An 11,711-nucleotide genomic window follows, 5' to 3' on the forward strand; every position below is an offset into this window, starting at 1 on the left:
CATGACGCATTGAGGAGCATCTTTAGTGAACAGGTAATCATGCTGTCTAGAGCAGTCTTTTCCACCTAAAAAACATACCAATAGTTATGACCAATGGGTGACTCGGAAGGCAGGTGCTCCAACCAGCTGAGCTATCGGGACGGACGCTTTTGGTTACATATCAATTTTAATCATATTTACCACACGGCCTGGCGCACCAAACGAGCAACGGGCTGCACGCATCCGTCTCAGAAAGCAACACAAATATGCCATTCTTGGCATGAGCAGAGACTCAGAGTTGGTCTACCTCACATCTCTGAATGAGTATTGCATTTTCTCCGCCAGATGGGAGTGCTGGGGTCGCCCACGATTTGTCCACGTCCGCGCCGGCAAGTGATTCCTGCACCGACAGTCAAAAACAGCAAGAAGCACTTCCACCTATACACTCATTTCATGCGAGTTACCAGTTCGTCCACGTTCGGAAACCTTGGAGACTACGTTCTTGGTGTTTAATGACGTCACCAAAGCTAGACATCCGTGGCTCGCTCATAACACGTTGTCATTATGCAACGTTCCAGCTCTTTCCGTGACGTCTGAGGTATATCTGGCGGTTCGGCGCACCTGGTTACAAGGAAAAGGAGCTTACGACCGCTCTGGGAATGTTCGTAAGTACTTCTAGAGACTTTTTGGGAAATCTAAAGACTTGAGACATATTTCAAATATGGTAGCATCAAAAGCAGCACATGGTTGTTTTGACGGTAGCCATCACTTCGCCTTTGGGCCTCGGACGTGTGGGGTGCGCTCCTGACTCTGTCCTGCCCTCACGCTCTTTTCAGCTAACCAGCGGTCCCTTGGAAGCTGTCTGGATGATCAGTATCACTATCAAGTTTCCTTTGCCCTGGGTCCGCTTGAAAGCGCATGTGAACTGAGAGGACGGATTCGGATTTGCCGGCTGCAAGTGTGTGAGGATAGCTACAGTTATGGAAGTGCAAGTGACGGACGCTGGCAGTCTTCTTTTTACTGGCATTCTTCTGGCAGTTTTCTGCAAGATTGCCGTTTTCATTTATTTCTCTAAGAAGTCATCAGTGAGGAACACCAAAGGAGAGCCGCAAGACAAAAAATGGTAAGTACCGAAATGGTATTCCTGTAACAATCATGATCATGAATCGTCAACCAAAAACGTCTTATCACCAAGTGGGGTTGGTTGAACGTTTCGGTTGGGGAACGCGGGTCTACATGTGATCACTGTTAACGACGCATTGCGCAGTTCATGCGTCTGCACACACTAATGACCAGGTACCCTATGACCTGTCTTTAAATTGCGAACGTGTCATCAATATTCATATTTTTATGCACGGAAGGCTCCGCATGCCATATGGATAGAATATATATATATATATATATATATATATATATAAGACGTGCATTGAACAGACCGTATCATTCGGGTTTGCCGGGCCTGGTTTGTGTCACTGTCGGTCATCATTATCACACCATCGCAGTAAATTATTATTACCATAAACCGTTCCGATTGCCAGTGTCAGTGGTAGCTTATATTGCACGGGTCGGTCGGGTCAATGACTGCGCTTACCCACATACTGTACTGCACATGCGTAATGCTTTCGCCCACCGTCAAAGCATGACAGTTCATTCTCGGTCTGGCTGAGAACGTGAACGTGTGTTTGACTCAAAGCAGGCATCAGTACATCAAAAAACGCCGGCTGGTGTAATGCTGTCCGGATTTTCCTTTCCTCCATCTTAGCATGCCATAGCACCAGCCAGAATGTGGCTGGTGCATAGCCGAGAAGCTCCCTGAAGCACGAATCTCTATCATCACTAGATTGAATCGGGATCGATCACTAAGTTTGCCGTCGATCAGAGCGCACGAAATTAGATGCTGCGTCTCGTGACAGCGGACCCTGCGAGGCGACGGGGAGAGGAAGACGCGACCCTCTGGCGCGTTTCTTTCCATGCGACACCGTAGAGGTAATTTAAACTTTTCTTACAATGGGGCCGCAGTCGCTGCCCACTCCCACTTCCACTATCACTGCCCACGACACGTGATAGACGTAATGACGCAAGATCGTTGAAGAAAAACTGAGCTAATGGCTCGGGACCCTCCTAGCCAACATCCCAGCGGCCTTTTTTGCCAATGTGTATGCGGGAGGGTGAGTGAAAGAGAAAGGCTCCAGACTCCGAACTTCCGTCTCATCGGCGTGAGCAGAACATTTCACCTGCGGTCCAACGTGATTAATGCTCATTGGTTTCTTTCGAGTTCAGAAGTGGAGGGAGGCTTCTTGCCAAATGCGGTGCATTTTCGTAGGCTTTCTATTTGCTAGGCTTAACTGCCAACCTAATCATGTCTGCGTTTTTGTTTTTTTGGCGACGGAAACTGTTCTTTGCTAACGGTGTGGATCTGCACTCGAACCTGGCTGTGTCGCCCCTTCTTATTCAAGTCGGCAATAACCCTTCGAGGTATGACATCAAGTCACGGGCTTACCATCGCACTTGCTGACGAAAAGCATCACGCGTCGCGTCTTCGTACCACCGATATCTCCATGTTCTGATGACGACTGTCATCACCTCAAGGGACACAGAGAGTACGCAGGCTTGGTAGCATTGCACGTGTCTCTGCAAAGAAATACACATGTGCTCGCAAGATCATTATAAGAATGGGTCCCCAGAAATCATTTTTGAGACTAGTTTAAAGACTTTGACATACTCTGCCAATCATTTGATGCCCATGTGGTATCTTTGTTCCACCTAGAGCTTTCAGTTTGCCCGGTTATAATTCCACGATCTATTGGCCAAAACTTGGACCCAACGGGAGGCGATTGCCACCGAGATACTTTCATTACAACAGTGGTTTGATTCATAACATAACATTTACATTTTTCAGATGTTTGCGATCGTGTGAAGTTAAAAAATGATATTGTGAAATTAGAGTTGTCTGTTTGGTTCCAGGCAGGGTTCCAGGAAAAATTTAAGGAGAACCTTCAATACCCAAAATCTCTTAAGCCTTTCCCCATTCCTGACGCCACAAGCTAGCTGAAGCATTGTCGCCCGTTTATTTTTTCTGGTGCGCCGGCGGGCGACACCTGGCCGCCAGCGGGGCCGGGCCGGGCGCCGGCCGGCCCGCCCGGTCCAGCCGTCACCCCAGCACGCTTCCGTGTGCTGACGGCCAGCCGGCTCCTGTCAGGAAGCGATCCACGAGCCGGGCGACCGCGCCCGCCCGCCGCCGCTCTGCGGGCGGAAGACGGCACCGGGGGCAAAGTCCTAGACGCTGGGCCCGGCGGCCAGCGCCAAGGCCGAGCAGCCGCCGCGGCTGGGCCCGGAGGACCTCGACGGCTAAGTGGCGGCGCCAAGGTCCTGAGCGCGCCGGTCGGCGGGCGCGGGTTCGCGCGGCCGGCGCGGGTTCATGCGATCGCCACCTGGAGTGCAGGCGTCGGAATGCCCCTGGCACCGCCCGTGGCCATCGGACGAAGGACGCGCCACAATTAACCCGCTGATGTCGGAGAGGGACGTGGTCCCGATACGCCCACGGCCAGGCTCACGACTAATCTATGGCGGGGATCATGCAGGCGGCGGACTTTGATCCGCCACTCGTAACGGGCTGTGCAAGGTTAGAGCAGCCAGGGTTGTGGCGCCGCGCCCGCGATTTAAAGGCGCAGTTTTCTGCGAAGTGTGCCATGTTGGTGCCGTCGCCCATCTGTGGGCGTAAACTTCACCGGAACTTTTGCAACGCGGCGGCGGACGAGCCCTGTCCTGGGACTGGCGGCAGCCGTCGCCAGGAGCGCGGCGGAATCTCCGCGACGGAGGGATGAGTCGTTCCGGCGGAATCTGTGACGTCACGTCGGGAGGAAGTCCCCTCTGAATCACTGGCGGCCGTACTCCTGGGTCTGGAAGGCGCGGGGCTGCACGATATCCGTCATCTCACGTTGGCTTATGTCGCAATGCTACAAAAATGCGGCGCGGCATCACCTTGGAAGACGCGGTGGAGCCACGCACCACTGCGGGGAAGCTTGTAGCCCCCACCTGCTGGGGCAGCTCACGAGTCCCCACGCGAGAATGTCGCGCGCTAGCCCGCCGCCGAACCGCGAGCGCCCCGCGCGGGGAGAACCCGGTTGGTGCCGCGATCGCTCGCGGCGCCGGCCGCGTGCGTGACGTAACGCGGCGCTCCCTTCTGACGCAATACGCTCCCCGGTGGCAACGCGGCGGCCGCCGCGGAAGGGTGGCCGCCGCCGGCTGCGCCCCGCCCAGCGTGTGACGCGGGATGTCGTCATCCCGGCGCGCGACCGGCCGATAACCCGCGCCGCGCCGCGCGCCGCCGGGCGGCCTTCGCGGCCGTAGTAAGCCGCCGGCGCGCCGGCGCGCGCCACGTGGTCGGCCGCGTGTCGTTGACTCGGCCAGCTGCCGGCGCCGCCGGCTCGCGCCTTTTCCGCCCACCAATGGCGGCGCGCGCTCCGGCCTCGGGTCGAGTGCGAACGACCGAGCGGCCGCCGGCGCCGGCTAGAATGCGGGGCACGCTGCGCCGGAAGAGGGCCGCCGCCGCCGTCTGCGTGTCTGTCTGCGGGTCCGTCGACCCATGCATCGGGCGCGGGACCGCCGCCGCCGCCGCCTATTGATCGGCGGAGGGGCTCGGGCCCCTGGTCGGCTATTGATCGCCAGGTTACGCGCCGCACCGACGGCACGCGGGCCCGCTGCAGGGTTTCGTGCGACCGCCGGGCCGGCCAAGGTGACGGCCATTGCACGACACCGCCGTCGGCTGGGGGCGAGGGTGGGGCAGTTGCAGCTGCTCCGACAACTTCGGCGACGTGACACGGTGCAGGAAAGTGGGCACGACGTCGTGACGGCAGCCACCCTCTTGAGTAGGGATGCAACGTTTTTGGCTGTCACGTTTGAACGAGCTTGACCCGGTGGGCCATCTGTTTGGGTTTAAGTCCGACGCGCCAACCTGGCGTAGACCAGATACGTTATCAGTTCGTTAAGCTCGCGTTATTACAGATTTAGCTAATAGCGACTTAATCTCCAAGCCATAAGCATGAGGAAGAAATGCCAAGAATGGGCACGATGCTCCGCCGGCTGCATTTTGAAAAACCTGCACCTCCTCTCTGGACCCGCCAGATCGATTCATCGCCTCGCGAATATGTCCAAAAACGCAGGGTCAGCGGCGCGGCGCCGTCTGCCGGCCAAATGCGCGTGTGACCTTTGCGCAAGCGGCGGCCGTGCTGACGCAGCGACGGCGTCATCTTCGGCCGGAACCAGTTCTGACTGAGCCGGAAGTGCTCCGAAGGCTGACGCCAGAGACCGGACCGGCCCGGTACCGACAGCGTCCCTTCGTCGAAGTCCCCCCCCCCCTCCCCCTCCTCTCCGGGGAGGAGTTCGAGCTGCAAGCCTCCCGCGTCACGACCGCAGCTCGCGCCACGTGCACGCCTCCTGATGTTCGGCTTACTAGTCGGTATTGCACAAGCGGCAGTCTGGGCGCTGCATAATCAATCAATGGCAGTGGCGCCGTACGACCCGAATCAACAACAGCGATGAACGATATGGCGACGCGGTCTTGTCGCGTCCCTCGTCCGCCGAGGTCTCGTCCTACGGCACGTCTCTCACGTGCCGCGTCACATACACGCGCGTCCGCACCTCCCACGTGGCCAGCGGAGGCTGCGGCGTGCTGTTGTCGCGCGCTGCTGTCGGCGGCGGCTGGCGCTCAGTCGCCGCGATGCGGAGGTGGCTTTGCTCCCCCGCCCCACGCTCAGCAGTGCATGATCGAGGCCCGATTGCAGTCGGTCTGGGGTGCAGGTCCGCGACTGCTGCGGCCGCTGGCATCCGCGGTCGCGACTTTTTGGTGGCGGCTCAGCGGCGCGGTATTTCCTGATGTCCGATTTGGGCCCGCCGGATCAGGTGGCATTATGGGGCATTTCCTGGTGCGCTGTTAGGATTACCGGTGCGAACTGAAAAACATGTCTGAGGCACAGTCTTATCTCATTTTGCATCGGAGCATCGTCCTCGAGATGGTAACAACGATTCCACCCGTTTTAGTTGCATTATTTACGAGGCGCCATTTGCAACCATGAACTGTTGTTCCTGCCGCAATGTTTTGCTTCGGCTGCTCAATCCGTGCTGGAAACCACATCTCATGACTGTCGCCCATGCGTTCCCCCTCACCAAGTTCACTCGAAGCATTTCAACGCCCCTGTAACCCCGTCTTGCCCGCCGGCCGCCCAGTTCCTCCCCGCGTGCTCGCAGCCAAAGCTCGGTCCGCCGGCGCCCGCTCCAGGCCGGCCATCGTTCATTGACGTTCGGCGCAGGCTGCGGCGGCGGGCGACGTCGCGGCGGCCGCCGCCCGCTCGGGGTTGTTGCCCCCGTCTGGCCCGCTATGTCGACTGTCACGGGGTCAGGGAGCCGCGCCGGCCGGGCCGGGCCGGCTCCGCGAGCCGCCCTCCGCCGCCGACGCCGCCGTCTGACCGCGCACGCAGCCCTTGACCACTGCGTCGGCCTGGCGCCGACGCCGCTGGCTGCCGACTCCGGCTTTATGCTCACCGTGCATAATGTTGATTTGGTTAGTGCTTTGGGGCGCTTAGGCTGCCAGGACCATTGTGTGGCTCTACCGCAGACCGCCGAGTGGTGAGCGAACACGCATCGCGTGCCCTTCACCGATGCATGGAGCTGACGCGGCGATGACCCCGCCTCTGACCACAAACTCCGGCCACGATGGCGGCCCCTCCCCAAGCCCACCCCCGGCCCCGGCCCCGGCCCCCACCGTCTGACTGTGAACCCTGCCCGACCGCAAACCCTGACCTACAGTTGACTTGCCTGGCTCGAGGCGCCGACCCCGTCGTGCGGCCCCAAGCCGTGACGTTGTACCGTGAGACGACCGGCCGACCGCAGACCCTGAACCCGCCGTGCAAGCAGCTCTCGGCGCCGCCGGCGCCGCTGAGGTGCCCCGTTTTTGCCCGGCTGGCGCAGGCGCCCAGTCAACATTACGACGTGGCGCATGTGGAGGAAAATTTCGTAAGCGTGAGGTCGCCCGGAAAAAGCAGCACATCTGTCAAGTGACGCAACAAAAACAACTGTGCGGCGAGGACGTGCGTTGGATTTGCGCCAGCGCCCGGGCGTCAGTGTGTGCTAAATCCGCACCGACCGCGCATCCCTAGACCGGCCACCCTTGACCCTGGGCCGACGCGCTGGCCCGCCTCTGCCTGCTGGTGACCCGCTGACCCGGGCCGTCTGTTCCAGGTGCGGTCGCTCCGGCCCGTCGGAGCTCGGCGTCCACACCCGCCGTGACCGACGAAGCCGCGCGCAGTGCGCGGCCAGTGTCGCCACCCGCGCCGCAGCGCGAGCGGGCCGACTCGCCAGCGCGGCCGGCCGACCTGCCTGACCTTGACCCGAGTCTGCCGGCCGCCGCCGGCCACGAGGCGGCCACTACCCCAGGTGGGTGGAACGCGGTCGAGGGCAATGCTGTTGGTTTCGTGGCTCGCTTCTTTACGGGCACTTCAGTCAGGTTTGGCTGTTGGCTCCTGTTTAACAACCAGCTGTGAATGCAGTGGCGGTGTCGGACACGCCGGGAGCGCCCGCTCGTGCCGTCTGTGATCAAACAGCGGAAGACCGCGGCTTGCAGTGTTGATGCCCGCTCGGTCGCCGCCCCGGTCCGGTCGGCGGCCGGCCGGGCGCGGCAGACTCGCCCGGCGTCGCCGCGACCGGAGCCGATGGAGCGGCGCGCGCAGACCGCGGCCGGCGCGCCGCGGCGGACGGCAGCGCGTGTCGACGCTACTTTCACGGACCTTCGGCGGGGCCTCCGGTGGCCGTCGTGGCGACATCACGGCCCGTATCTGGCCAGTTGATAAGCGCGGACGGGGGGGGGGGGGGAGGGGCGGGAGGGGGACGCCCCTTCACTCGCGTGGGTGGAGGCGGCGATCCAGTCCTGCGCTCACTGGAACTCCCCCGGCTGCGCAGCAAAACCCGACGAGAACCGCGAGCAGATCTGCGGGGCGCTTGCGCGGGGCCGTGGCGGTTAATCCCTGGCAGTCCCGTACTCTGAAATCGCTCCCGGCTGTCCGCTGACCCCTGCAGTCGGGGCCAGCCGCCCCATTGTCGCAACGTCGGCCGACGGAGCCGGCGGCGGCCGGGCCGGCCGGTCCGGCCTCGCCCACCTGATGGCCTTAATGATGACCCTGGCACGTCGGAGCGCCGGCCAGCGGCGGGCGGGACCATGGCGCGGTCAGCGGCGGACCAGGGCTGGGCCGTGGCGCTCCCGCGCCTGCCGCCGCGCTGCACGCTACGCTGCGCTCATCCCGCCCCGTCATCACTCGCCCCCATCGGCCGCCGACTCCACCCCTCGCACGCTTCCCTCGCTCCACCCCTCGCTCACCTCCCCCACCCGAGCCGTCATCCGTTTCCCCTACCTCGCCCCGCCCAGTGGCGGGGTTGGGGGACCTCTGCGCTGATGGCGGGAAACGTGATTTTTTACCCCACTTCTTTTCATGCACCGCTATAAGTGTTGCTCTTAATTCGGGGACAGCTGCCTCCTTTGCCCCCCCCCCTCCCCCCTAGTCCGCTGCCCTCGTCCACCTCCCCAGCCCTCATCGAGCCCCAGTGCCGCAGTCTCGCGCAGCTGCCATCAATCTCTTCCGCGAGCCTTCCGTCGGCCCGGATGGCGCGTGGAACGCCGAACGCGGCGCGGCGGCGGGGCGGGCGGGGCGCGGCGCGGCGCGGCGCGGCGCGGCGCGGCGCCAGCCAGCCAGCCAGCCAGCTTCGCGCCACCGCGTGGCGCCGACTCATCACGTGCTGCAGCTGGGTGTCGACCTTGGGCGCCGTTGCGCAGCGGCGCCGCGTCGCGCGCCTACCTGCGCCGTCGGCGCCCGTCGCGCCGCCCCGACCAGCAGCCGGGGCCGTCCTGTCAGGGAATGCGGTCGGCCGGGCGGCGCGCCCCTCGCCCGCCGCCAGCACGTGTCGCGTCAGCGGCGGAGGCCCGGGGCTGGCTGACCCATTTGCGGCCCGGCGCCGGGCGACCGGCGGCGGCTGCCAGCCGCGCGCCTGACGCACAGTGCGTGCGGGCGGGGCGCGCGTTCGCCGCCGGCCAAGCGCGGCGCGGCGGCGCCGGTGGCGGCTGACGTCAGCGGTATATCGAGCCGGCGCGGCCTTCGCGCGTCCGGCCCTGGTGCGCGCCGCGCTCCCAGGTGTTGCCAGCCGCGTGGCCCGCGGGCCAAGCGCCAGACCGGAGCCGCCGCCGTGCACCAGCGTCACGCGTCACGCGTCACGCGGCGGGGACGGCTGCCCGAGCGGCTGCCGTCGCATCCGAGCGCTATCTGCAGTCGGTGTTTGTCGATGTCCAGGAGCGTACGTCGAGAAGTCGCGGGCTTCACTGGTATCTTATCGGTGCTGAGGCATCCGTTCTGTGGCCGTGTTTGGCGGGAAGGTGGCGGTGGCTGGCTGTGCTGCCCACACCGCGAGTCCGCCTGCCTGGGTGGAGAGCGCCCGAGCCGGCTGGCGCCCGTCCGCCTGCGGTTCCGCCGCTTCCCATGCCGTGTGACGATTGTCCGCCCGCGTCACGCCACTAGCCAGTCATAACGCCGCTTCGGGGAGCAGCAGCGGATCCGTGAAGTGACGAGCCCACCTATGTGACGTGTTCCATTACGTCACGCCGGCGCGCGCGTCGGCCGTTTGCGTCACCCCGCCTGACCGCGCGTTCTCCGTCCACAGATGGCGCCGCCGTCGCCGACCCGGAGCCGCGCTGCGCGCCGTCTCAGCCGGCGCCGCCACCAGAGACCGAGCCGGTCTCCACCGGCAGCCCCGCGCCCGAACAGCTGACCCCGTCCATGGCCCGCCGCCAGCGCCGCAAGCGCATGAAGCAGCGCGCGGTGGCGCCAGCCGCCGAGGCGCCGCCGCCCGAGGAGCAGCGGCTCGACCTGCCGCCCGAGGTGGTCTACCAGCTGATGCGCCGCTACACGCTGCCCGCCGAGCAACTGCACATGCTCGGCTTCCCACACTCGAGCAGCTTCCACCGCGGCAAGGCGTACATCTACAAGGGGCTGGCGGGCTCGCCGCGCCCGGCGCGCAAGGTGAAGCTGGACGCGGCGGCCAAGGAGTTCGTGCCCCGCGCGCTGGCGTCGTCCGACTGCGACAGCGGCACGCACAGCTCCGAGACGGGCGACGACTCGTCTGCCGCCTCGTCCGGCAGCGAGCCGGACGAGCAGCAGGTGCCCGACGACGTGAGCGAGCCGGAGAGCGTGCACTCGTCCGGCTCGGAGAGCGAGCGCGGCGAGCAGCGCGTCTCGTTGCTGCGGCCGCACTGCGTGCGCTGCACGCAGCAGTTCGCCGTCACGGTCGACGGCTATTACTCCGACCAGGCGGAGCGCTGCGTTTTCCACTGGGGCAAGCTGAAGAGCGCGCGCGCCGGGCCGCCCAGCTACGCGTGCTGCGGCGGCCGGCCGGGCGGGCGCGGCTGCTCGACGGCGCCTTGCCACGTGTGGAGTGGGCTGCTGCCGGGCCTGAACGGGCCGCTGAAGGGGTACGTGCGCTCACGCCGCCGCCGCGTGCCGCCGGCCGACAGCAACTACGGCGTGTACGCGCTCGACTGCGAGATGTGCTATACGGGCCAGGGCCTGGAGCTGGCGCGCGTCTCCGTGGTCGGGCTCAACGGCAAGCGCGTGTACGACGCGCTGGTGAAGCCCGACCGGCCGGTGGTGGACTACAACACGCGCTTCTCGGGCATCACGGCGCGCCAGCTGGACCGCGCCACCAAGACGCTGCGCGCGGTGCAGAGCGACCTGATGGGCTTCATCAGCGCCGACACGGTGCTGATCGGCCACGGGCTCGAGAACGACCTGCGCGCGCTGCGGCTGGCGCACGACACGGTGGTGGACACGTCTGTGCTGTTCCCGCACTACCTGGGACTGCCGTACCGCCGCCGGCTGTCTCACCTCACCTCCAGCTGCCTCAGCTGGAAGATTCAGGAGGGCGGCGCCGGCCGCGGACACGACAGCCTCGAAGACGCGCGCGCCTGCATGCAGCTAGTGCTGTGGCGCGCTCGCCGCGACCTGCAGCTGGAGTAGCGCCGGCTGCGGCGGCGGCGCGTGATCTCAGAGTACAAACGGCCGACGCCGGCCGGCCTGTACAGCATCGTCATCAGTGTCCATCCAGGGATTCGTGTTTCATCCGCGGAGGTGCGGCGTCGGTTTAGACTGCGATGCGAGCTTTTGGCGCGCGGCGCGTGTTTTACATGTGAGACGCTCCGGTGTTGCTGTGATGGCCACACCGCGAGGAGAGCGTGGCGCCGAGCTGTGCGCCGCGCTGGTCGTCTTTCCAGTGGGTTTTACGGAGCGAGCGGCCGTTTTCGGAGTCGATGCCGGGCCCGCCGCGGCGGCGGACCCGGCGTCACTCCGGTGCCATGCGCTTTGTGCGAGGGCTGTCGATGTCGCGCGTGACTGCGTGGAGTGTTTGTATTTAATCGGCGTCGCTGGGTGTATAGCTGGATTTTGAACAATACAGACTCGATCTTAACACAGATTTTGTGGACGCACGCTGCGGCGAGGAAGGCCGGAGGCTGGCCTCGGATGGCGACCGCGTCGACTGGAGCGTGTTGTCGGCGCCCCGCACAGATGTAGGATAACCCAGCGCTGCATGTAACGACAGGCCATGCGTTACACTTTTGGCATGCCTCCTGATGGGAGGGAATACATCTTCCCGATCTGCGTTGTCATACATTATCTGACGTGGAGTCGGCGCGAAAACGG

The 11,711-nt window shown here is 63.8% G+C and overlaps 1 protein-coding gene across 1 annotated transcript; it reads left to right on the forward strand.

Annotated features, from left to right (window-relative positions):
• The first annotated feature begins 762 nt into the window (after positions 1-762).
• prage (RNA exonuclease prage) lies at positions 763-11,478 on the forward strand. The gene is made up of 3 exons (XM_037236040.1): positions 763-1,102; positions 7,216-7,410; positions 9,679-11,478. Exon 3 carries the CDS (start codon positions 9,795-9,797, stop codon positions 11,028-11,030), a length of 1,236 nt encoding a protein of 411 aa, XP_037091935.1. The 5' UTR covers positions 763-1,102; positions 7,216-7,410; positions 9,679-9,794; the 3' UTR covers positions 11,031-11,478.
• The last annotated feature ends 233 nt before the right edge of the window (positions 11,479-11,711 follow it).

Source organism: Pollicipes pollicipes, unplaced genomic scaffold (assembly GCF_011947565.3).
Source record: "Pollicipes pollicipes isolate AB1234 unplaced genomic scaffold, Ppol_2.1 Scaffold_7261;HRSCAF=8764_pilon_pilon_pilon, whole genome shotgun sequence".
NCBI classification, from domain to species: Eukaryota; Metazoa; Arthropoda; class Thecostraca; order Pollicipedomorpha; family Pollicipedidae; genus Pollicipes; species Pollicipes pollicipes.